General features: G+C 41.2%; 1 protein-coding gene across 3 annotated transcripts; it reads right to left on the bottom strand.

Annotated features, from left to right (window-relative positions):
* Positions 1-1,829: 1,829 nt before the first annotated feature.
* On the bottom strand, positions 1,830-27,186 carry CRYZ (crystallin zeta). 3 transcript variants are annotated; one of them, XM_059689167.1, is made up of 9 exons: positions 27,064-27,186; positions 21,306-21,429; positions 18,915-19,067; positions 14,705-14,868; positions 9,206-9,257; positions 4,420-4,569; positions 3,314-3,415; positions 3,114-3,209; positions 1,830-2,693 (listed from the first exon to the last, which is right to left on the bottom strand). In XM_059689167.1, the coding sequence occupies exons 2-9, from the start codon at positions 21,414-21,416 to the stop codon at positions 2,529-2,531; spliced, it is 993 nt and encodes a 330-aa protein (XP_059545150.1). In that variant the 5' UTR covers positions 21,417-21,429; positions 27,064-27,186; the 3' UTR covers positions 1,830-2,528. The 3 variants fall into 3 exon arrangements, with proteins under 3 accessions (XP_059545150.1, XP_059545149.1, XP_059545151.1); XM_059689166.1 differs by lacking the exon at positions 27,064-27,186 and adding an exon at positions 24,101-24,193; XM_059689168.1 differs by lacking the exons at positions 1,830-2,693; positions 27,064-27,186 and adding exons at positions 2,929-2,953; positions 24,101-24,195.
* Between the last annotated feature and the right edge of the window lie 21 nt (positions 27,187-27,207).

Raw genomic sequence — 27,207 nt, 5'->3', positions numbered from 1 at the left:
AGAGAGTTAGAAACACTGATGAGAGAGAAACATTGATGAACTGCCTCCTGCACACCTCCTACTGGGGATGTGCCCTCAACCAAGGTACATTCCCTTGACCGGAATCGAACCCGGGACCTTTCAGTCCACAGGCCGATGCTCTATCCACTGAGCCAAACTGGTTAGGGCTAAATTCAGGTTTTTATATCAAAAGCCTACTAAACAATGTTGGCTGAGTTTGAATGTACTAGTCATGTGACCTTTAGCCTGTCCTTTCACCTTCTTAAGCTCAGGGTGACTGATCTATTCATCTCTAACACATTATATGATTCTAAGGTCAAAGCAAATAGGAACAGAAATTCAGATGGTTGAGACATGACATAATCCTTATAGATTCTACAGGTTATTCTCCACTTTGCATCAGGGACAGCACTAGTCCCTGAGGCTGCAGGCACCAACAGTGCAGTAAATACGTTGGCTGAAAACTGGGACTAGAATAGAACTAGAACTACAAGATCCATACAGGTAACATGTCCAATGCTACAAAATCATGAATGTGGTAGTTAATAGAGAGTTTGTCTAGTAACTGAAGTGTATCAAGGGATTGTGAAGTGTGAAGTGAGCAGTATGCTTCAGCTCATTCTATAGATGAGGGGTGATTATTCTGTAAAAGGCAGATTTAGAAAAGAGACAGAGGAAGATGGAGAAGAGTCACTTCAAGATCTGAAACTGCTGGCCATTGTGATCCTTGTAGTCCAGAGGATCCACAGGGTTGCAGGCGAGTTTCCAGGTGCCTGTGGGTCCTTGCCTTCTAAGCTGCCCGCAGGGCTGTAGCCATCATAGCTTTGGCCTGACAGGGAAGGGGGAGACTGGGCCAGGAGGGTCCCAAAGAAGGGCCGAAAGGAACTGAGAGCCAGGCCCTCCAACTGGGGCACCAAAAAGATTCTCACTTTTACAGAATAATGATTCCTTCATCTTTTTGTATGGGAAGGAATCTTTCATTTTAGGATGTATATAACATACTAGTTTCTAGAATCATGATACTGTTTTGTTTTTACTCCTCACCTAAGGATATGTTTTTGTTTTAATTGATTTTGGAAAGAGAGGAGGAGAGGGAGGGCAAGGGGGGGGGGGGGGGAAGAAAGAGAAAGAGAGAGAGAGAGAGAGAGAGAGAGAGATTAATGGATTATCTCCCATACATGCCCAGACCAGGAATTGAACCTGCAATCTAGGTATGTGCCCTGACTAGAATTGAACCTGAAACATTTTGATGTATGGGACAGTACTTCAATCAACTGAGCCACCCTGCCAGGGCAACATTGGTTTTTTAACACTTTTTAAAACATGTTATTTCACAGGGCACTAATTTATAAAAGAAATAGTGAATGAACTTGAAAAATGCTAATAGCAAAACACTTCAGCCATGGCACATACAGCCAGAAGCCAATGACAGCCTTCAATTATAAAAGTTAGCAGGGCTTTCTGTTCACTTATATTAAAGCAGAATTCCATGTCCAGACTAGAAACATGACTGTCATTCAACAGAACAAATCAGGTCAAGAGGACCAACCACATAATGCTACAACAGATAAGAGGCTGTGTTCACAGGAAGAAAAAACAAGACAGGATTAGCAATCAAACCTCATTTCCTTGGACATAATGTTGATGGCAAGATTTCTAAGCAATCACTTCTTTAGTTTAGAGAAAGACTTCCAGCACAGAACACTGTTAGAACGGGGCCATTAGGAGCTATGTAAAAGTGAAGTAAGGCAAGTAAAATATACAATCACAGTTTTTAATTTCCCACAGAATCATTGCAGGTTACCATGTTATGAAAACAAAAGCAGATCATTCTTACTGTGTCTAATTTATTTATTTATTTTTAAAAATATGACCCCCATCACACAAACATATAATTCTAAATCTAATTTGAAAGCAAGTCAGTCAAGAAGTATCTATCTGGAGACTATGCACCAAAAAAAGGCTGCTGGCCCAGAATGTACAGACCACTGGTAATCAACCATGAGCATAGTGAATGTTGTAGTATTTTGGTAAATATTAGAAATTTAACAAATATTGTTTATCTGGCCCTTCCAAGCAGCATGTAGATCCAGACAAGATTAGCTTGGACAAGGGGTCTTGTTTAGTCCCCAAAATCTGCAGAGTCCAATACAGGTTGGGCTAATCAGAGATGAAAGAAACTTTCTAAGGAGAAGTAGGCTTGGAAATCAAGCAGTCTTATTTCCAATTAGCACATTTTAATCAAAGGTATAAAACTAATGATCAGGTAACAGGAATATCTATAATGTACCCCAATGTCAATGACCACAACATTCTACTTCCTACTATGACTGCTTGATTACAGCATAAAGAATATTGTCAGCTACAAAATAAACTGTGCTCCAATGCCCAGGATCTCTAAGGACAAATCTTGTTTTTTAATATAAGAAACTCACTGAATTAAATGAATGCCAATTAAAGCAGAGATAGTGTAAGTAAAACTGGGATAACAGACCTCTAATTACATAGGAAATACATGAAAGAATTAATTATGACACCAAAAGAATCATTTTTCCAGTAGCCCCACTGCTATGGATGATGTTTTCATGAGCCTGGGCCGCCTTCTCCAATGGATACTGAGAACCTATTACAGGTTTCAACCAACCAACTTCCATTCCAGCTTGAAGAGCTGCTGCAAATTGCCGAAATTCTTCCTAAAGTGAAAGAAAAAGGTTTTTGCTTTTTTTTTTTTTTTTTTTTGTAGAGAAACATAGGAGTTGATTTTCAGAAGTATTAAATATTTTCAGAATCTAAAAAAGCATAGTTCTTACAAATGTGTGGCTTTTGTCAACTTATCCAGAATTACAGAAAAAGAGTCCTCTATATTTGTTTGAGACAGTATCTGATTACAAAGTACTTACTGTTCTGAAGTGATTACGAATAGTATCTTCTTTTTCTCTCAAAAGTGTCCTCACTTGGAAAATAAATGATATTGTCACCCTCGTTATCTTCCGGTGACTAAGCCTTAATGCACACATATAGTCAAATAACTAAGTTTAACATCTGCTTAAACTTTCAGCCTGCCTGATTAGGAAAATTTAAGTTACCAAAATCACAATGACTTCTTTTCCTACCTTGGTTGATGAATACAGAGCAACTCCAATCATACTGGCTTCCTTTGCCATGGTGTCCCGGGGGTTTATTTCAATAGGGCCTCTGCTGCCAACAATCTATTATGAAGAACAACATGCTACAGTTAAAGATTACTGCAACATAGTGTTAAATTATGATAAAACTACAAAGTGGTAAAAAAAAAAAAAAGAGAAACACTTACTATTACTCGTCCTCCATATGATAGAAGATTCAAATCATTACTAAGATTTACGTTAGCTAACATTTCAATAATAATATCAATTCCTTTTTCGCCAACAGATTTCTATATAATATAAAAGAATGCAAAATAAATTAAGAAAGCAAGTGAAAAAAATCTATACAAGTTTTAATTGTCCCGTGTATTACAGAAATGTGTTTTGAATGATATAAGCTACAAGACCTCATGGTCTTAAAATTAGATTACTGCAAAACAAAAATATCTTCTTAAAATAACTGGCTGTTTTTCAACTTTGTAAATACTCTTGGAAATTGATACCAGGAGTGAATACTCCATTAATTGTAGGTTTCCTAGACATATAACAAAGGAGTGCCTTTACTCAGTTTTGTGGCAAGTTGATTTAGTGGTAATAAACTCTCACTCATCCTTTCCTTAGTTTGTAATGACCTAGTTTACATAGTAATCAGTAACTAGAAAACTCTAATTCTTTCTCAACATGAGCAAGTACTTTGAGGGTTAGCAAAGTAATCAGTGTTTAGTATATTGCTACTAGAGCACAAATGGAGAACTTCAGAATCTGCTTGAATTCTATTGTAGCAACGGAACATATGCAACCACTCACTAAATGCTACCTAGCTGCTTTGGAGGAAGTAGTGATTAGTCCACCAAATTTTGGAGTCCAAAGCATCTGGTTAACAAATAAATGTTCTTCTCTAGTCTAGACAGATCCAGTTTGTAATCTTAGGATACTTCACCTTCCATGAAAAATTTATACCAATAGAAATTATATTGATAACACCTAACAGATGCAAATATAGAGCTGTGGATTTACTTAAACTGTGACTGGCATTAAATTTTGATAGCTAGAAGACTTGAGAGGCAAAATTTTATTTGGCAAACATAAACAAGACAGAAATAAGAGTGAAAGTTTAAAAATTAGACATCTCTGCTTTTTAAATGAAAATATTAAAACACACATAGGCAAAAAAACATATAGGCATTTGAAAAAAGAGGCAAACAACTTTAAGAGAGTGGTTAAAAAGAACTTATAAAAATGTGTCTCTCAAGAAACAAAATTTTACTTTTATAAAACTGTAGAACAATTTTACCTTAATTTTATCAATATAATTAACCTCTCTGTGATTAAACACTTCATGGGCTCCATTTCGCAAAACGATGTTTTTTCCTTCCTCAGTACCAGCTGTGCCCAAAACCTTTAAGCCATAAGCTCGAGCAATTTGGCATGCTGCTAGTCCTACCTGAAAAACAAAATACAACCCAATAGTTATATTTATTTTTTTAGGGGGAGGGTGCACATTTTTTATTTGTCAATTACAGCTGACATCAGTATTATTTTATATTGCTTTCAGGTGTACAGCCTAATGGTGAGACATATATGACAATTTATGAAGTGATCCTCCAATAAGTCTAGTACGCACCTGGCACCATACATCGTTATTACAATATACTGTATTATTGACTGTATTCCCTATACTTCACATCCACAAGACTATTTTGTAAATACCAATTTGTACTTCTTAATCCCTTTAGCTTTTTTGTCCAGCTTCCCAACCCCCTCCCATCTGGCAACCATCAGTTTGTTCTCTTAACCCAGTGTTTTTAGATTCTTTGCATTCTTGCAAACATTTGTTAAGTATAGATAATGAACTCAAGGTTCTTCTAAGTCCTATTCTATTATTAAGGAAGTTCAAGTATAAATGAGGAAATAAGGACAATAGGTAGCTTTTATTGAGCATTTATGAAATGCCAGGTTCCACACTAAATAATATATATGTATCACTCTGCTTCATCCTCACAAGAAGCCTATGATAGAGTTTATTATTCCTAGTCTATAGATAAGAAAACTGAAATTATAAAATGTAAGTAACTTGCCCAGGTCACAGAGATGGAAACAAGAGCTGGACCAAATCAGACTGCAAATCTTGAGTTTTTAACCAATGCATCAAAATGTTTACTTAGTTTTGTGCAAAGGTACGGGGTTTAGAGATGATCAAAATATGTTCACAGACTTCATACTTTAATTATACATATAAAAATACTCTATAATAAATGTTAGGCCTCTACCATTTAAGTGGAAGAGACAGATACATGGGCAAATTAATTTATTCATCTATATGATAAACACTTATTGAGCGTTTACTATGTGCATGGCATGGTACTTGACCCAAGAAACTTACATTCTAAAGAAGGGAGAAGATGATAAACACATAAACAAATACATGAATAACATAAATTCAGAAAATAAAAAGTATGAAAAAAATAAAACAGCCTACTGGGTTAGAAAGAGATAGGGAGAGGAGGCAGTTCAGTCGTTAGGAAAAGCTGCTGTGAAGAGATGAGGCCTGAATAAGTGAGGGACAAGCCACGTGTGACGATCTGGGAAGCCACGCGGAGAATGCTGCAGGCAGAATGGTCATGGCTAACTTGGTGGAGTGGGGATGAGCGTGGGGTGCTCAAAAGAAAGAGAGACAATGTGGCCTCAGGGGCACATGGGAGAGAGTGGAAGAGGCCAGAGGGGCAGGGAGAGGCCGAGGCACACACGGCCTTGGGGGTGAAGGTTGGGATTATATTAAAGAACCATGCAGAGCTACCAGAGAGCTTAAATTGGGTGTGATTCGATTTAGGCCTTAAAAAGAACACTCAAATTCTGTAAGAGGAAAAAAGAAGGTTTCGGGGAAATTAGAGTAGGAAGACCAGTTAGCAGCTGACAGAGTGGTCAAGAGGTGAAGCTGGCTTGGACTAAAGTGGCCACACCGGAAAGAATAACAAGTTTAGATACAATTTAGAGGTAACCTGAAGGGCCTTTCTCATAGATTGTGGGATGGAGGAAGAAGAAAAATCAAGGATGTCTCCTAGGTCTTTGGCCAGATTAACTGGGTAGATTAATGGGATAAGGAAGATTAGAGAGGATCAAGTTTGTGAAAGCATCAATAAATCACTTTGAACATTCTGAATTGCTCACCTAACTGGTGACATTCAGTAATCAGCTCAATATGGGTATGGACTCAAAAGAGTTTAGAGCTGGAAATAATAAACCTGAGATTTATCAGTTTACAAATGGTATTTAAAGCCATAGGATTAGATGAAATCATTAGATCCACACACACACACACACACACACACACACACACACACACACACACAAAATGTGCTCAGGATAAAGAAGAAATAAACATATACAGATATAAGCAATTATTCAAATTACAATACTAGGCCATATATGTTTAATTACATGCTAAATGAATGGTACAGATAAGTGTCACAAACATTTACAGCAGCATTTCTCAAACTTGGCATTATTGACATTTTGGGCCACATAATTCTTCCCTGTGGGGCTATCCTGTGCATTGAAGGATGTTTAGCATAATGTCTGTCTGCTACCAACCAGATGCCAGAACCCTCTACCCAGATACAACAACCAAAAATGTCCCCAGACACTGCCAAATGTCCCTGAAGGAGGGGAGGGATGATGCAACATCACCCTTTATTAATAACAACTGGCTTAGAGGAAGGCAAAATCATTATGGATTGGGCATGATAGAAAACAAGTGAAATTATTATGGAACCTAATAAAAGTTGTCACAGCATCACAAACTCTCAGGCCTGAGATAGACATGTCAGGCATGCAGGCATGATAAGCCTGAACTCAGTTGGGTTACGACAGGAATTTGTTTAATTGATCCAAAACAGACATATGAAACTCATTGTCTGAGACAGACATTCAATTCCATGAAGTGAACTATGGGATTATTAGCATGATCAATTTTTACTAATTGAGTTTTTAATTTTCAATTAAAAACTTCAGTTAAAAAAGGCCTTTAATAAAACCACATTTTAACCTAGGATTTAATGTAACTGTTTCTCCTTAGCCTCTAACTACATTAAAGGGCACTCAATTGCTATCTTAAAGGCAATGCTTATTCTATTCTTGTCAACAATTATACTAGCCATACTCCCCCAGTAGATTATACAGCATTATGTGTCTACACTTTTCTTCTATTTACTTTGCTGACATTATAATAGGGCACTCCCCACCAAAATATCTGGATAATAGCTGTGCTAGTAAGTTCCACATCAGTTTAAATACACAACATAATCCCAAAGGAATTTGAATTAAACGAGGACAGAAAGTACAAACAGAAGCAAGAAAAGCCCTGTGCTGTTTCCCTCTCACAGGGCAGGGGGATCAGAAGTGCTTCACACACCAGGTCGCCGCCTATCCCTGTCAGTCAAGGATGAGCAAACTCAGCCAGCACAGAGAACAGCGTGGATTTTGCCTTAAAAAAAAAATCATGGTGGAGCGACAGGGCTTTTTACAAGAGGGTAAAGGGAATAAAAGAGATTTTCTCTCCTCTTCCTATTAAAATTTCTCCCTTCTCTACAGAGTACAAGCTGCGCTCTCTGAAAGCCAACGTGATTTAAATAAATTTATGTTTGACAGAGCCTTTCATTATTTAGGGTTGAATTTAATTTAACCCCAAAATAGCCTCTTCGGTGAAGCTAACCAATGAGAGCTCTTGACAAGATATATTTGTCATGTTTTCTCAAGCCCCATAAGGAGAATCTTGGTGTTTTTTAGCAAACAGTCTGATCTGTGAAATCCTTCAGAATTGATCTATTTGAGGTACACACAGGATGCTGGGTGTGAAACCTTGCAATTCATCTATCTAAAGTAACAGAGACACAATGGACTGAACTGTCTGCATTACCTGGCCACCTTCAAAGGTAAATTCACATTTTCAGGACGCCACTCATTATTCTGGAGACAATGTACCGTTTAATAGGTTACTTCTTTCAATCTCCTGTGCAGAATACCTAGTGCTCGGACAGGGTTAAGCAGCTTCCCAAGGTGAGTCTTCAAGCCCTAGCCAGTGATGGCGAACCTCTGACACGCGAACTCATTTTTTTGGTTGATTTTTCTTTGTTAAATGGCATTTAAACATATAAAATAAATATCAAAAATATAAATCTTTGTTTTACTATGGTTGCAAATATCAAAAAATGTCTATATGTGACACGGCACCAGAGTTAAGTTAGGGTTTTTCAAAATGCTGACACGCGGAGATCAAAAGGTTCACCATCACTGCGTCCCTTTCTGCTAAAACTGCAAAATCCTGTCTCTAAAATTTCTAAACCTCTACTTGCAGGATAGAGGTTGTATGGATTTCTTGTTCAGTTCTGACCTCAGAGCTCTAACTTTTCCTCTAAGCTCCTCAAAGACAGATTGACAGCAGGTTTCTTGAAGAGGTTTCTGACGGCCCTGCGTTCGGTGACTTCACCAAAGGGCTTAGTTCATACATTCTGAGTCCCCATTTCCCGCACCACCACTAGCATTTTAAGCCACGGGTTGTGGTGTTAAGGACACAGCTGTATACTTTGCGTGGTGAATGTCATCAAAGCGCAGCAGGCAGGCCGCCGAAGAGAGACAGAAAGGACAAAGAGTTTAGTGTGGCTTTGCAGTGCTGTCTGGGGCAACATATGTAAAACTTTAATGAGCCTTAGGTCCTTATCTAAGGGAATAAGGAATTAGTATTCATCTTAAAGAACTGTTTACAATTCTACATAAGCATTCTTATAACATATGCCACTTGAAGGCAAAAACAAAGCCAGTTTATCTTGGTCCACACTCAACACAGGTGGAAAACCTAATAGATATATTTTCAATGGGGTAATCTGGTGAATTTATTAACCAAGAAATGCTAAACTAATGACAAGGAATCACCTTCAGAAGACAAAACTTACAGAAGCTTTACCACATAAAGGACAAAAAAGCACCCCTGACTATATTTATAAATTTGGTTTTTAAAATGGACTTAGATGTGCAACCCAAAAACAAAAGCTCATTTAAAAATAAACTTAAAGAAAAATACTTACTCCTCCACTAGCCCCATGAACCAGAACACTCTCTCCAGCTTTCCCACGGGCACTACAAAAGAAAGCACAGGTTCATCACCTCCCCTTAAAGCTAATTAAGCCCAGGTACTTTCAATTATTCTCAAGGAACTCCTACCCTCAGTCCAGCTACCACTTACCCAAAGAGGAAACTCATTGTGAGACATTCTCCAGGCTCCAGAGGATCAAACAATGACTCTTCAGAGCCACAGATAAGAGAAAACCTCAGTTCTTTTATTCATGCAACACCCGTTTATGGGAGTCAATGTGTGCCAGGCCCCGTGCTGGATGCGGGATCACCTCATGGTGCTATGCTGAGAGGCTGCAGTCCTTGGAGGCATGCTAGTGAAACTGCTGAAGCTAGAGGAACTGGAGTTTCTCCTTGACTCCCACAGGAAACATCCCAAATCAGGTCCATTATAGCTAGACACAGAGCACTGCCCAAGCAAACACAGTGGCTAGACTATTTAAGAAAACACGTTTACTTTTCCATGCCTTCAAACATCAGGTTGCACCAGCCTTTAAGCCCTCATTTCAGGAAGCAATGTTGAGTCAGCAATGATAAGACCATAATAAGTACAATAAATCTTGTCACAAAGGTTCCCATGTCACCCCTAAAATGTCCAGATCCTCTGAACTCGCTGTGTTTTATTTCTGGTTCACACCACTACTTTTCTATTATACTGAAAACAAGGAATGCGCAGCAAGACAGAGAGGGGGTCCTTCATTATTCCAGATGGACAAGTGCAGTATCACAGCTGTGGTTGGTCCAGATCTGGCTCTGAGAGGATCTCTTGCTTCCTAGAACAATACGGGGTGGCCACAGTCATTATGTTCAGTCTGGGAGTGAGAACACGGTAACCTGGAGTCCTGCTCAAGGCTGTGGGCCCACAGCTGACAAATGGCAATTATGAGCAGTGAATGAAGCTTTCTCCAACCCTCTTGTGGGAGATGAGGGAGTTGGGGGTAGTGAATTAAACTGAGGGTTTCACATGATAAACTACAATAACTATTACTAAAACACTTCAACATTTGAAAAGTTAAAATTCAAATGTAAGGGAATAGGACTACTAATGTTATACTATGGGATATGAAATACTTCCCAATGAATTTTTAAAAATTCTTAACCCCCCTAAACACAATGAGCACATTCTCCTAAATCTCTGGACCTGTGGTGGGTGGAGAAAGAGGAGGCTAACCCTCTCCGAGATCCCCACTGCCATGACCCTTCTACCCTGGTGTGGAGTCACTGTGAGGGTTATTTATGTGTCAGCTTGGCTGGGCCAGGGTGCCAGCTTTAGGTCAAACATTGTTCTGAATGTTTCTTTCAAGGTGTTTTTTGGATAAGAGCAACATTTAAATCAGTAGACTGTGAGTAAAGCAGATTGCTTTCCATGAAATTGATGGGCTCATCTAATCAGTTGAAGGCATTAAAAGAGCAAAAGACTGACTTCTCCCAAAGCAAGAAGGAACTCTGACAGCAGACTGCTTTTGGGCTTAACTGAACTCTTTCCTGAGTCTCCAGCCTGCTGGTATACCTCATACCCCATCAGATTTTTTTTCTTTTTAGACTTATCAAGTCTCTACAATCATGTGAGCCAATTCCTTAAAACCTCTCTCTCTCTCTCTCTCTCTCTCTCTCTCTCTCTCTCTCTCTCTCCACCCTATATAATAAAAGGCTAATATGCAAATCAACCGAACCACAGAATGACCGGTCTCTGTGATGCGCACTGACCACCAGGCGTCAGATGCTCAATGCAGGAGCTGCCCTGTGGTGGTCACCGCACTTCTACAAGGGGAATACAGCTCAGCCAGAAGCCAGGTTCACGGCTGGCGAGTGCAGTGGTAGTGGTGGGGAGCCGCTCCTGCCTCCGCAGTAGCGCTAAGGATGTCCATCAGTCAGACATCCCCCAAGGGCTCCCAGACTGCAAGAGGAAGCAGGCCAGGCTAAGGGACCACCCCCCCCCCCCCGCCCCTGAGTGCAAGAATTTCGTGCACTAGGCCTCTAATATATATATATATATATATATATATATATATATATATATATATATATATATATATATATTAGAGGCCCGGTGCACAAAAATTTGTGCACTCGGGGGGGAGAGGGGGTCTCTCAGCCTGGCCTGTGCCCTCTCGCAGTCTGGGACCCCTCGGGAGATAATGACCTGCTGGCTTAGGCCCGCTCCTGGGTGGCAGAGGGCAGGCCCAATCCCTAGGTGCAGCCCCTGGTCGGGCTCAGAGCAGGGCCGATTGGGGAGTTGGGGTGCCGCCCCCTGTCATGCACAGAGCAGGGCAGATCGGGAGGTTGCGATGCCACCCTCAGTCACGCTCAGGGTAGGGCCGATTGGGGGGTTGGGGCACCACCCCCTGTTACACTCAAGGCAGGGTTGATAGGGAGGTTGCGGCGCCACCCCCTGGTCACGCACAGAGCAGGGTCAATCAGGGGGTTGGGGAGCTCCCCCCTGTCACACACAGAGCAGGGCTGATCAGGGGGTTGGGGAGCTCCCCCCTGTCACGCACAGAGCAGGGCCCATCAGGGGGTTGGGGAGCTCCCCCCTGTCACTCACAGAGCAGGGCCGATAGGGGAGTTGGGGCACCGCATACTGTCACACACAGAGCAGGGCAGATCAAGGGGTTGGGGTGCCGCCACTGTTACACTCAGGGCAGGGCCGATGGGGGGGGGGGGTTGGGGCGCCGCACCCTGTCACACACAGAGCCGCAGGGCGATCAGAGGGTTGGGGAGCTCGCCCTTGTCACGAACAGAGCAGGGCAGATAGGGAGGTTGTGGCCCCACCCCCTGTCACACACAGAGCCGCAGGGCGATCAGGGGGTTTGGTCGCTGCCCCCTGTCACGCTGATCCCGGTGCTCGGAGGCATATTACCCTTTTACTATATAGGATAGAAGCCTGGTGCATGGGTGGGGCTGGCTGGTTTGCCCTAAAGGGTGTCCTGGATCAGGGTGGGGGTCCCGCTTGGGTGCCTGGCCAGCCTGGGTGAGGGAATGATGGCTGTTTGCATCTGGTCACACCCTTTCAGGGTGGGGGTCCCGCTTGGGTGCCTGGCCAGCCTGGGTGAGGGGATGATGGCTGTTTGCATCTGGTCACACACCCTTTAGGGTGGGGGTCCCCACTGGGGTGCCTGGCCAGCCTGGGTGAGGGGCTGAGGGCCGTTTTCAGGTTGGTGGGTGACTGAAGCTCCCAACCTGTCCTTTTTCCCTTTTTTTTTTTTTTTTTTTATTGTGGGCCAGGTTTAGCTCTGAGGCTCAGCTCCAGCTATGAGACCTCCGCTGCTGAAAGCAGGTTTCTGGCCTTTATTTACCTTCTGTATTTGAAACAATGTTGCGGTCCTGCTGGCTAAAGCTTCTATATTTGTTACAATGTTGCTTAGAGTGCAGCTGAGAGGCTGGCAAGGCAGGCGGGGAAGCTTGGCTTGCTCTGTCACTGAAGCAAGCAAGCCTCCCTGTTCGCGTCAGCTGCCTGGCTGCTGGACGCCATCTTGGCTGGCAGTTAATTTGCATATCACCCTGATTAGCCAATAGGAAGGGTAGCGGTTGTACGCTAATTACCATGTTTCTCTTTTATTAGATAGGATCCTTTTTAAAAGAATAGTCTCCATTCAAGGAACAGATTTCCTCTTCCTTCCTCAACCCAATCAGCTTCTGTTTCACAACTCTACTGAAAACAATCTGACTAAAGTTACCAATGACCTCTTAATTGCTAGGCCCAACTGCTATTTTCCAAATACGCCTCACTGCTGCTTCCCTCCTTAGAAGCAAAATCAACTACTACCCCTAACACTATCAACCCTGAATTAGTACTTACTCTGTGCCAGGCTCTATACTAAGAAGTATGCATTACTTCATTTAATTCTTGTCACATGCCTATGAGAAAGGTGCTATTAGTTTTTCAAATCAGTAAACTGAAGCTGAACAGGAAAGTAACGTGACCAAGGTCATATAGCCAGTAGTGGGTAAAGGTAGGACTCCAACCCAGGTCTTCCTTTTTTCAAAGCCCACGAGCTTAACAAATGTTTAATGGACACCATGGCTTCTGGACTCCCTTTGTCTAAGAATAACTCCTTTTGGTTCTCTTGGGACTCTGTCTCGTACCTCCCGACTATACCCTTAAATGTTGATATTCACTAAGGCTCCATTCTCACTCCACTGTTCTTCTCACTCCTGAGGGATTTCAAGCACTTTCATCTTGTCAGCTCTCACCTCCATGCTGATATCCCCAAGGGTACACCTCCAGCCTTCAGGCTTCCGACTCTTTCATCCAACAGCCTGCTGAACTTCTCCATTAGGATGTCTGTCTTAGTTTTAGGTCCAAAACTGAACTCAGCTTCCCTTTGAAACTTTTTCCTCTTTTTTTTTTTTTTTTTTTTTTTTTTTTGGTCACAGTTCAATATTACTCAAGCTAGAAAGCTAGAAGTATTTTTAAGCTCTTCCTTTATCTCATTCTCCACATGTAGTCAACCAAATATTCCCAATTTTACCTCTAAAATTTACCTTTTCTCTTCACCTCTTCCTCTATGACCCTTGCTCTGGCCTAGAAGATACTCCAATAAGACCCTCCCATCTCCTTCTCCTTCCCTATGGTCAAATCCGTCCTCCATACAGCTGATAAGTGATACCAATAATACAAAAAGATGACAATATCAGTCTCCTGAATAAAACATTTCATGAACCCTCAATCCCTTACAAAACAATGTGTGAGCTTTATAATCTAGCTTTTACAATCTGAAACCTACAGATGTGGTGATGACAGCTAACATTTATTGAGAGATTACTTATTCTTTCCCAGTCTTTGCCTTAAAATCTTCTATCCAACAAAACCACATTGCTATAGCTCTCCCCAGATACCATGTTTTCTCACACACCAACTATCCCATTGTCTAGAATGCCCTCTCCCTTCCCAGCTCTTTCACCAGGCTAATTCCCTCTGATCTTTTTCAGATACCCAGGGAATTTGATTAAAATAGAGATTCTCAGGCCTCAGCTATGGAAATTGATCAGTGGGTCTAGGGCACAGCCCTATACTGTACTTTTAAACTGCAGTTTAAAAGTTTTCATGGTTGCATAATCAGATTTTTGAACCATGGCTTTAAAATAATCCAAGCCTTATACCTTGCCAGGAAGACCTATCTCATCACCATAGGCACATCCCTTGCATCTCATAAATCCCTATGCACATCTCCATCATGTACTTTTGACTATAGTATATAACTGTTATTCCTCTTATGTCTACCTCCCTTACTAGACTGTGAGCATCTTGAACACAAAGACAGTGTTTGCTCTTCTTATCCCCAGTAATTAGAACAATCTCCTGAATTAGCAGTTTCCACTTCATAAAAGCTTAATGGTAACTAAATGGTACCCCAAAATGATAAACAGGTGATAAGAAGAAAAGCAATTAATACTGCCCTCCTTTGTTGTTGCTGTGTTGCTGATGGTTGTATAGTTGGCAGTGTTAGTACCTGTGGAGCAGAGCTCGGTACGCAGTGAAATATGGAACACCGAGGGCAGCTCCTTGCTTAAAGTCCAGTTTTTCTGGCAGTGTGTACACAGCGTCATCAGCCGCAACAGCAAACTCTGCATAGCCTCCCGAGATCGTGCCAGCAGTGAAAACTCTGTCACCTTTCTGGGGAAGCAATAAATCAATACATGCATCAGGGATTAAAAATGATATTGAAATGGGTACAATCTCTTTTTTAATGATTCCTTCAAACTTTTTTTTTCAATTACAGTATAATAAAATACAATATTAGTGTACAACATAGGGATTAAACATTTATGTTACTTATGAAGTGAACATCCTGAGCTACAACCCTTTTTAATGCAACTTTATAACAAAAATAAGTATCTATATATTGTTTTCTACATCTTAGGGCAGCCGTGGGCAAACTACGGCCCACGGGCCGGATTCCGCCTGTTTGAAATGAATAAAACTAAAAAAAAAAAAGACCGTACCCTTTTATGTAATGATGTTTACTTTGAATTTATATTAGTTCACACAAACACTCCATCCATGCTTTTGTTCCGGCCTTCCGGTCCAGTTTAAGAACCCATTGTGGTCCTCGAGTCAAAAAGTTTGCCCACCCCTGTCTTAGGGTCTCATAAAAATTATTTTAAAATACTGAATATTTAAAAATATTTTATTAATGGGAATCAGTGAGAAGAAAATTTTATGAGAAAGAGAAAAAAAACAAGAAGAAAGTGAACCTCCAGAATGGTATAATGATGATAATGACAATTAACCTTTATTGAGTGTACTGTGCTAGGTACTGTATTAAGTGTCTTATGAATATTATCAAATTTGATCTTTGCAACAGCTTAAGGGGTATTTTCATTATTTCCACTTTAGATTAATCCTACTATGTAGATAAGGAAATTGAGGGAAACAGTTCAGTCATTTGCTCAGACTAAAGAGTTAGTAAATGGCAGTTAATAGAACAATTTTTGCCCAAAATACTACGGAGAAGAAACAAATAAAAAGTAAGGTTTCTTCCACACACCAACTACCTGTGCTAAATCCTTTCCATAGATTTCTTCACCGCTGCATTTCCTCCATTTTTCATGTTTATAACAAAAAGCAGGCCACTATGCCTGGATGCTGACAGAGGCTGAGCTAGGACAGGCTTCTTCACTTGCCACAGCCCCAGGAACAGCAAACTCTCAGTAAATGTCCCTGTGGCCCTTACTATTGGAGAGCAGATGCACGGGAGGTGAGATAAGGCCCTGGATAAGCATCATAGGCCTGCCCAGAATGCCTGCACATAGGGAATGAGACTGCCAGTACAAACACCTGCCCTAACTTCTCTTTTTGAAAAAAAAAAAGGAAATGTTCCCTGGAATAAGCAAAACATTGAAGCAGTAATTCTCAATATACTTAAATTTGTCCTTTAATTAAGAGATCTGAAAAGGTAACAGCAATATGCAGTGGGGTATAAACAAGCAAGATTCAAAAGGCACCTAGGAGTCAAAGACAAGCATTGCTGTTAGCAGTGTTACCTGTAAATGGTCAAGTATGACTAGGTTAAGAGTAATCCTGTTTTTACAGCTTAAAAACATGTTGCATTAATTTTAACATAATTCAAACATTTACTAAGAATCCACTATATAGAAAGCAGTGCTTTAATTTCTGCAAAAGATCTTAGCAGCAAGAAACTCTCTTTAATCTCAAACATCTTACACTCTAGGAAGAGAGAAAAATAAAGAGCATGGAAATAATTACAAAGTAAGGTAAACATGCTGAGCCATCAAAGACAGATACAAGAAAAAGAAAGGAATGATTTCTAAGATGAGAGACTCAAGCATACCTTTATTGAGAAGTTAATATTTGAAGTAGTTCTTGAAGAACAGGAAAATAATTGAGAACTAGAATTGGGAAGAGTCGTTATGGGTGAAGGAAACAAAGTAAAGGGACAGTGGCAAGAAAGATAAAGCCGGTCTTCATTCCCAATGGATACGTAGTCTAATGTGCGGACTGCAATGGTTAGATAAAAAGAAATAAAAGCTGGAGTGTGGAACCCCCTGAACCCATGTTTATAAGTTTCAGTTTAATTCTGCCAAACAGAAGAATCAATATGAATAAAGACACAGAGATGAAAGAGGATGGGCTATGTAGGGGAGAACAAAAACTTATTACTAAGCTCAGGGAGAGAAGGAATGGGAGATAATATGAAAGAAAAGATAGGTGGGAGAGAGAGCATAAAATAACATAACAAGCGGTTTCAACAACACCCTAAAATCTACACGAAACGAATCCAGTAATTAATTGTGAAACAATCAGAATAACATTTTAGAATACGCCCCTTACAGAGCAAGGACAGATTCAAAGAGGAAGGAGGGAGGGTGGTAAGGTATGTGTCTATTACAGAAATCCAGGTAAGGGCCTATGTAAGACAACCTAAACTAAACTACAGAGAAGAGGAATGGAAAGAGAGAGAAAATGGTTCTAATAAGGGAGAACTGAGTGAGGGAGAGGAAGAAATAAGCCTAAAACCCGGGAAGTCACTAAGGCAGGCATCAGAGAGAGAGGAGCAGAGATGAAGTGAGAGAAGACAGGCTCAGTTGTAGACACACTGAGTAAGCAGTTCTGGAAGATGGACCAAGTGGGTGTCCTGCTCTCTCCTGCATGTCCAACGGGAAAGCCAGACACCTGGGACTAGTGAGCACTGGACAGGCTGCTAGTGTAACTGAGGAACTGATGAACTGATTTTTTTATTTTAAGTTAAATTTGAATTTTCAGTAACCATCAGCCATTTAAATGTGGCTACCACATTGGACACCACGCGTCCAGAGCTTAGAAGCTAGACGTATGGGGGGATCATTTTTAAAATTATATAAATGTCTAACCACTATGCTATAAAGCTGAACCTAATATAACATACTGAATGTCAACTGTAATTGAAAAATAAAAAAAAAAATGTTTGTCTAATACAAAATAATATTTATTTTTTTAAAAAGGAGCCTAAATATTAGGAAAATGTTCATTACCTAAGAGACTTGACATGCCCCTTATGTAAGCATAGAAAATAATTCTTTTATGCGATTAATATTTGGTTGAGCTTAAAATACTACCTCAATAAAAAATTTAGAAAATGTTTATATTAAAAAAGAAAATCCTAAGCAAAAGATACCCATGTGATATGGCAAATGTGGGTGCCCATGAGATCATCTTAAAGAAGGTATACAATAAAAACAGCAGAGGTTTAAGTATGGACAGGGAGCACTGGGCAAACCAAGATTTGAGGAGCATCCAGAGAAAAAGAGGCTTGAAAAGGATACTCTGAAAGGAAGGGCGGGGGAAGAGCAGGAGCAATGATGTCACAGAAGCTGTAGAAAAAGTTTTTTTAAGAAACAGTAAGTGACTGAGAGTGTCAAATGTCACAGAAAAGTCAAGAGAGATAATGACATAAAAGGGCCCATTAACTCCAGCAGTGTAGATGCTATTAGTGACATTAGCAAGAATCATTTTAGTGGAGCGATGGGGGCAGAAGCCAGATTGCCAGGGCTGAGGCGTGGAAAGCTGTAGGAATCTGCCTGTCTCCCATTCAGGGGCCACGTTAATCTTCTGTCTCAGTCCAATTTTGGATAAATGAGTGGCCAAAGTTGAGCAGGTCAAGGAATTATGAGGAAAGATGCTAGAACATGAATATGCGCTCTCTGCTTTAAAAGTCTTTTAGAAAATAAATAACAAAGCCCTGATCATAACATTTTCATTGACTCCATCACCTTGTTCTGAGTCAGAGCTCAGAAAATGTATAGTGACCTTGCAGTTTTTCATTTTTACTTATTATTAGCATTTTCTTTACTTTGTTAAGCTAAATTTGGAGAAAGTATTTAAAAATATGTTGGTTTGTGTATTATCAAGAGTTAGGGAATAGTATAATTTTCTTGCATGTTTTTTTCCTTTACATACTTCTGTTAAATTAAAAGGTTCACCGTTATTTCTGTGGGGATGTGAAGATATAGAAATGACCTTGTACTTATTCCCAACAATACAAATAAACAGGGCCTCTGGCTAAAAGATAATTTCTTTTGTTACTAGAGGAGTCCCCCAAGTGGCAAAAATGGTGTAATGGGGCCTTTGAAAGCCTTAAATACAGACACATTTAAAAAGTATGTTAAAATCTTTTAAGGAAAAATATTAAGCTAAAATAGAAATAACAAAAAATGTAATACCTTGAAAGCAGATACATTTTCTCCAACAGCTTCTATTACCCCAGCCACATCTGAACCGGGAGTATAAGGTAAGGGTGGTTTCCTACTATAAGTACCAGAGCGAATGTATGTGTCCACTGGGTTTACTCCGCATGCATGGACTTTGATTAGAACCTGCAAAGACAATGTACTAGTTTACACAGACTGTTCATGGCTGCTGGGGCTGTCATGATTATGGGAGCTATAACAATGGAGGGGAAAACCTTGCCTTCCATGAGCTCACATTCCAGTTTTGCAAACCCACGTGTAAATAAAATTCTAAGACATAGTAAAATACGTTTTGAGAAAATAGTGATGGAAATAGTTAAGGGGATGTGTGTGGCAGAGACGTCTATGTGCTCATCAAACCTATTTCCTCCTCCTGGGCTCATAGGAAGAACATTGTTTCCTGCCTCACTTACAGTGATGAGGAGCCAAATGACTGCGTTCCAGCCAAGGGGATGTGAACAAAAGTGATGAGAGCCACTTCCAGGCCCGACCCATAAAGACCTTCCTGCTCTGCCCTTTCATGTGACTCCGAAGACAGGTGTTGAAAGTGGCAGAGGAACATGATGGAGGAAGCCTGAGTCCCCAACTCACTGCTGAAGGAGAGCGACTCACCAATATTTTAGAATTTGGGAATTTAGTGAATAATAAATAATTTTCTATTGTTGACTCATTGAGATTTTGAGGTTACCGCTACTATGGAAGCTTACTTTACCTTAACTAATACAGAATTACTTCTACTGTCAGAGTAAGGGAAAGCATTTGAAAGGATGTGGTACTTGCACTGGGCCTTAAAGAATGAGTAGAAATTCTTTGGGATTTGGAGAAAACTGATATTTCAAGTTAAAGGACTATGATGTGCAAAGACAGAAGGAATGAAAGGGCCTTATGGAGAAACCGGATAAAGCTTGATGTTGTTACAGCACAATCTATTGAGAAGGAGAGATAAGAGATAAATCTATAAAAATGGGTATGGCCAAATTATAAAAACTCTCAGAAGGCTTGCGAAGGAAATTAGACTTAGGAGCCATGGAAGGTACAGTAATAAAAGTACATAATTTTTATCAAAAAAGTATATTGTTAAAGTTATTGGAAATGATTAAGCTCTACATTTAAATTCTCTTAAAGCATATGTGAAAAACAAACATGCAGAAGAAAATGGTTTTCTTATTGTACACAAAATAAAAATTGGGGAAGTTTGTAAAAGAATAACTATTCAAAACTACTTATGACTCCATTCAGAAAAATCCAACTACTGCACTGCATAGATGATTATGAACTTCAAAAAACTCTTATATAGCCCTAACCAGTTTGGCTCAGTGGATAGAGCATTGGCCTGCGGACTGAAAGGTCCCAGATTCGATTCCAGTCAAGGTCATGTACCTTGGTTGCAGGCACATCCCCAGTAGGAGGTGTGCAGGAGGCAGCTGATCGATGTTGCTCTCTCATAGATGTTTCTAACTCTCTATCTCTCTCCCTTCCTCTCTGTAAAAAATAAATATATTTTAAAAAAAACAACAAAAAACTCTTATAACAACACTAGAGGCCCAGTGCACAAATTCATGCACAGGTGGAGTCCCTTGGCCTGGCCAGCAATGGGGTGATCCGGGCCGGGGAGAGGGACCACAGGAGGTTGGCCTGCCGCGGGAGGTTGGCTGTGGGAGCGTACTGACCACTGGGGCACAGGTCCTGAGGTGAGCATCTGCCCCCTGGTGGTCAGTGAGCGTCATAGCGACCGGTTGTTTGGTCAACCGGTTGTAACAGTCACTTAGGCTTTTATATATATAGATGTTATTCCTTTTCATATATCTGCTCCACTAATTATTAGAATTATGCCATCTTTGTCAGAGCTCATAGATGTAAACCAGGGGTGGGCAAACTTTTTGACTCGAGGGCCACAATGGGTTCTTAAACTGGACCGGAGGGCCGGAACAAAAGCATGGATGGAGTGTTTGTGTGAACTAATATAAATTCAAAGTAAACATCATTACATAAAAGGGTACGATCTTTTTTTTTTTTTAGTTTTATTAATTTCAAACGGGCAGGATCCGGCCCACGGGCCGTAGTTTGCCCACGGCTGATGTAAACAGTGTAAACTCTGTCCTAATTCAATGTCTTTATAATCATTGTGAGTCTGCTTCTTTTGAATATTAACTTGATGTGCTAGAGCAGTGGTTCTCAACCTTGGCTGCACATTAGAATCACCTGGGAATCTTTTTAAAATCCTGATTTCTGGGCCTCATTCCTCAGAAATCAGGATTTCAAAAAGATTCCCAGGTGATTCTAATGTGCAGCCAAGGTTGAGAACCACTGTGCTAGAGGCTCATACTCTGTAATTATTGACTTTTTTAAAGTAATTATTTCCACCTGGTGGTCTTTTGGAATTGGTACTGCAACATCCGACTGGAATTTCAGCACGTCTGGTCCACCAAATTCAAAAACTCTAATAGCTCTCATCAACTTCTGTCCAGTTGCCATGGCGATCTAGAGACTAAGAAAAAATATTAATGTATTGTCCTATTGTATCTAGGCTATCACTATGTTTTCTCTCCCCCCGGAGGGTCAGATCAAACAATTTTTCATATGACAATTTAAATCACAAGATTACTACTGATTTCATTTCATGTTTAAACACCTTTCATCTTACAAATCCTTCAGCTACAAAGCAAAATGTTACTTCCTGTAGAGATTCAATGCCTTCAACAAGGGAATCAACATGCCCACAAAAACATCTGGATAGGTACAGCATAATGAATATCATAGGCGTCCTTGTGTGTAAGCTTGGGCTGCAACATCTTGGACATTTTAGAAGTTCATGCAAGTTTTATTAACATTAGATAAATAGATCTTCTCTTGTTAGATTATTACTTCAAATACATAAAGAAATACAAAAGATACAATAAACACATTCACCTGCCACCCACCTTTAACAAATCTTAAAATTTTAAAAACCTAAAACATTATAGATATCCCTGAAGCCTCCGGTACCCATCCCCAAACCCACTTCTGTCCCACCCTTCCACGAGGTAACGAGGTAACTATTACCACAAACCCAGTGCTCATCATTCCCAGGCATGATGTTATCTCACTACTACTTGCGAATGCATTACCAAGCAATATATGCTATTGTTTTTGCATGTTTTCAAACTTTGTTTAGATTAGATTGTACTGTACTTAATTCTGCAACTTGCTTTTTCCTCTTAGCGTTATGTTTTTGGTATTTATCAATGCTAAAACACTTTGCTTTATGAAGTTCAGTCAGTTTAACGAAGGAGGAAAAACATTAAAAACTAAAAACACTGCTTTGTATGCCATCTTTTATAAATTACAAGGGTAATTTACAGTTAACCTTTCTGGCCTACCCCCATTAACATTAAAATGAAAAGAAAACAAAGTTTTAAAATAGAGTGGCAGAAACTAGAACTTGAGATGAAAGAATTCAGACTTTTATTGAATGGAAGTTCAACACAGGGCTACTCAGAACAGAGTCCATGCTGATTACAAAATGTCATTCCATGTATGGAGGGAGGGCAGGAATGGAGAGGTCAATGGGAAAAAGGGGAGACTTATGTAATACATTAAACAATAAAGAATTTAATTTTTTTAAAAGCAATCTGATGGTGTTCTTAATAGACAGCTCTAAGTATAATTAGTCAAAAGTTGCATCATTAAAAAACCTTTATTTAAAACGATTTAACATAGTACCCAGCACAGAGAAGAAAGTAACACTTCCATTGCTGAAAGGTTGTTTAGCAATGATATATCCTGAAGGACAACCCTCGGATAAAAGGGGGCAGAAGCGGGCAAAAGGCACAGATCTAGAGCACGGTGGGGCAGCTAAGCAGTCCCTGAGGGTGGGAAGCCCTGTGCAGACTACTTACTCCAGGGCCTCATTACTGTATTTCCATCTTCACTTAAGCTGGGTATTTCTTAGACAAAAATAATTATAAAAAAATAAAACAGGAAAAACAAAAGATTGCCTAGATCAGAGTTTACCATTCTGAAAATAAGAACACCACTTCCTTTTTTCCTTTCTGCCTTCAGCATGGTGTTAGGGAAAGCGTGGGCTTAGAAATCCGTCAGCTCTTAGTATGAATCCCAGCTCTATTGTTCACCAGCCATGTAGCCTTGGGCAAGGCAGTCAAGCTTTTTGCGCCTCTTCATCCGAACACTTTTTACCGTGCTAGTCACATGGCAAGCACCAAGTACAGAACCTGGCCGAGGTTTACTCCTATGTATAGAAGACACCATTATTCCTTTCCCATCTATTTTCTCTTTTCTAATTTCTTATTAATGAAAACATTCTTGATTCTATAATTCTATAATCACCTTTGATTTACTATTACAATATTTACAGGATTCTGGTTGTAAAACCAAGTCCTTAGCCCCAGAGTTCAGAGTCTAGAGAATGATTTAAGCTACACATTAATACCAAAATTGGTCATTATTCATTCAACATTTTTATTTAGCATCAATCGTTAGGGAGGCACTGTGCTAAACTCAGCGAACACAAAGGGCAAAGAGAAAATGCCTCAGCCCCCCCCCCCCCAGCTCCTGCTCACCCCCACTCCCTCCCTCACATGTACACACACACTGGGTAAGATTTGTAGCTCCTTTTCCGCTTTCAGTATCTACTCACTTCTACCTATTCATTTCTTTCATGCACTCGCATTTATCTTTTCACCAACAGACATCACTATTATCCTCAAAAAACTGTAGCAATAATAAAAGCAAAATTACCCTGAAATAGAATCTGTCAAAAATATCTAGCACGTACATTTTTCCCCTCTACATTTTGACATTTTCTAAATGGGGAGAAAAGAACAAAGTAAGGAGGAGACTCATCCTTAATACTGGGTTTAGAAGGTACCCTGCTTTGTCCAAAACTATCACATTATCCTGTGGCGCCGGTAAGGAGACAGGCATGACCTTGACAGCTCTGTCTTCCACTTTGCTTCTGGCCATCTTATTTCCCACTGAGCTTTTGCCACTATGATTGATCAGGCTCCAGTCTGTACTCCTTGCCTTTGAACACCCTCAGCTCCCCACAGGGTCATGATCCACTTCATAATACAGGTACTATGTCAGAAGGTATAATAAAAAGAATAAAATAACACAACACACAATTAGAAATTGTGATAATTCTTAAGCCCCTGCAATACCTGATTTCTTCTCAGAAGCACATCTTTCACATCCATTGATGTAATTATTTTCACAATAGGAAGAGAAGCAATGGTTATTAAAACCACCACCTAATTGTATGAAAAAGTGGAAATAAAATCACCATCCATTTTATGGATGAGAACATATTCCAAGAGGTTAAGAGATTCACCAAGGTCACACAGAGACAATGCTAGAACCCAAGTCCTATGTCCTAAATTTTGTTGGATGATTTTATTCTCTTACTATACAATCCTTTTCATCTCACCCTTTGAAATGTTGGCAAAGAGGACCTTAATTTCTTAGGAATGTACTTTATTATGATGATAGTGAGACAGACTGTTAGAAATATGAAATTTGGCCCAGCCGATGTGGTTTAGTGGTTGAGTGTCAACCTTTGAACCAGGAGGTCATGATTTGATTCCCAGTCAGGATACATGCCCAGGTTGCAGGCTCAATCTTGAGTGTGAGTGTGCAGGAGGCAGCTAATCAATGATTCTCTCTCTCCTGCTCCCTACCTCTCTGAAATTAATAAAAATATATTTTAAAAAATAAAAATATATTTTTAAAAAGAAATATGAAATTCAACTAACCTGCAGGTAGGATTGCATATTTTATGACCAAAGCATCTGCTTACAATTTGAATGATCTCAAACGCCCATAAGTTAGAGGATCTACTAGAGATATACAGGACATTACTCTACAAGGGGAACTAATAATTTCCTTATCTGTAAAATGGGGCCAATACTCCCTAGCATAGAATCTTTGTGAGAAGTAAGAGCAGCGGCCCATGGTGCGTGTGCCGCAGCACACCTAGCATGCAATAAGCTCTGTCATTCAGAGTAAATCACTTGCAGTCAGCAGGTCTGTCACATTGCTTGTGTTTGTTTTTTTTAATTAAAGTGTACTTCAAATGACTTTTTCTATTGATCAAATACAAACTTTTAAATTTTTCACCAGAGTAACTTGGCTTCCATTTTTATTGTTTAATCTGTGAAAGGTTGCTAACCATACTTTGCAAATCTAGGAAATTCAGAATTTAAAATTCTTCCCCAAACAGTGATCTTCTCCATGCAACAATTGAATCCATTAGGTTTAAATGAAAAGTAAAGGATAAAGAAAATGTTAGAAATCTATTTTAACATGGTCAATTTACAAAGCCAGAGCAAAGACACAAAAGTAACATTAAGTAAAAATTTTAGGCAAGAAATAAAAAAACAAAACAAAACCTTGGGAAGACAATCAATCATTATATAACTAGAGGCCTGGCGCACAAGATTCATTAACTGGGGGTGGGGTCCGGGGGAGGGTGTCCCTCAGCCCAGCCTGTGCCCTCTCACAGTCTGGGACCCCTTGGGGGATGTCCACCTGCCAGCTTAGGCCCAATCCCCCCGGGGTTGAGTGTCAACCAGGGATTGGGCCTAAACTGGCAGTCAGACATCCCTCTCGCAGTCGGGGATCCCCTTGCTCCTTATGGCCAGCCTGCAGTGGAGGTGGGAGAGGCTTCTGCCACTGCTGCTTCTGGCTGAACAGCACTCCCCAGAGCTCACTGACCACCAGGGGGCAGCACCTGCATTGAGCGTCTGCCCCCTGGTGGTCAGTGCATGTCATAGTCACCAGTCATTTGGCTGTTGGATCCATTGCACATTAGGATATAATATACTAGGGGCCTGGTGCACGAAATTCGTGCACTGGGTGTGGGGGGAGGGAGTGTCCCTCAGCCCAGCCTGCCCCCTCTCACATACTGGGAGCCCTCAGGTGTTGACCCCCATCACCCTCCAATTGCAGGATCGGCCCCTTGCCCAGGCCTGACGCCTCTGGCCTAGGCGTCCGGCCCGGGCAGCGGGGACCTGCAGTGGCAGCGGGGACCTGCAGTGGCAGCGGGGGGCGCCGCGATCGCGCGGGCTCCGCCCCTGCCCCTGCAGGACGCCTCTGGCTGAGGCGTCCAGCCTGGGCAGCATGGACCTGCAGCTGCAGCGGCCCCGCGATCGTGGGCTCCGCTTTAGGCCCAGGCAAGGGACCCCTAGCTCCCGGGACTGCCAGCTTCGACCGTGCCCAGCTCCCATTGCTGGCTCCACCCCTACTTCCTGCTATCACTGGCCAGGGCGGAAAAGGCACCTGATTCTCTGATCATGGCTGGGGGGCAGGGCAAAGGCAGCCCCAGGGCCGCCTTTGCCCTGCCCCCCAGCTCTTAGCTCCCCCCTGGGTTTCCGATCACTGTCAGTGGCAGGGGGCTTCTTCCTGCTTTCCCTTTCACCTCCCTGCATTGTGCCTACATATGCAAATTAACCGCCATCTTGTTGACAGTTAACTGCCAATCTTAGTTGGCAGTTAATTTGCATATAGCCCTGATTAGCCAATGAAAAGGGTATCGTAAGCCAATTACCATTTTTCTCTTTTATTAGATAGGATTCCTAACCCCAAAGAAATTTTAAAAAGTTAGAAGTGGCCAAGGATAAGTCTCTTCCTGGCTGTGACCTGGGCGGGTGGGTGCTGGCCAGGACCTCCTCCCCACTCACCTCCCACCGGAGAGGGGGGAGGAGGAGTTAGTGACCTACAATTCTAACCTCCTCCCCCCACCCCCACCCCCAGGCTCTCCCGTGGGAACTGAACCGGGCAGGCCACCGGCCCTGCAGCCTCGGGGAGCTGAGCTCCGTGGGGTTTGCTGCTGCTGACCAGGCCTTCCCACAGCCACCCACTAGCTGCGGACAGACAGTCCAAACTTCAGCCTTTCCGTGGTCCAATCATTAACACCCTCCCAGGTCACGGCGCAAGGCTCCTGGAGGGACCGGGTAAACATCCAACCGTGTGTTAACAGGGTGCTTTGTACTTTTTTTTTTCCTTTGAAGATTATTCTAGGTGGGGGAGATGGGAGGAAAAAGGTAAAAAACAAAAACAAACAAAAACAAAAAAAACGAACAAAAACACAAACCACACATTCCTCTCCAAAAGTAAGATGGCAAACCCGATGGACAAGCAGCAGGAAGGCCCGGCAGACAGAGCTCGGGGCCCCTGCAGTTGCAGGAACCAGGGACAAACCAGTTCCCAAGGAGCGCACAGCCTGAACCTCGGGGCGCTGTTTAAAACCACTTACCGGTTCCGGAGAGGG

The sequence above is a fragment of the Myotis daubentonii genome, chromosome 3 (genome assembly GCF_963259705.1).
Source record: "Myotis daubentonii chromosome 3, mMyoDau2.1, whole genome shotgun sequence".
NCBI classification, from domain to species: Eukaryota; Metazoa; Chordata; class Mammalia; order Chiroptera; family Vespertilionidae; genus Myotis; species Myotis daubentonii.
The sequence above is the reverse complement of the archived record's forward strand: the minus strand, read 5'-3'. Positions and strand labels throughout refer to the sequence as shown.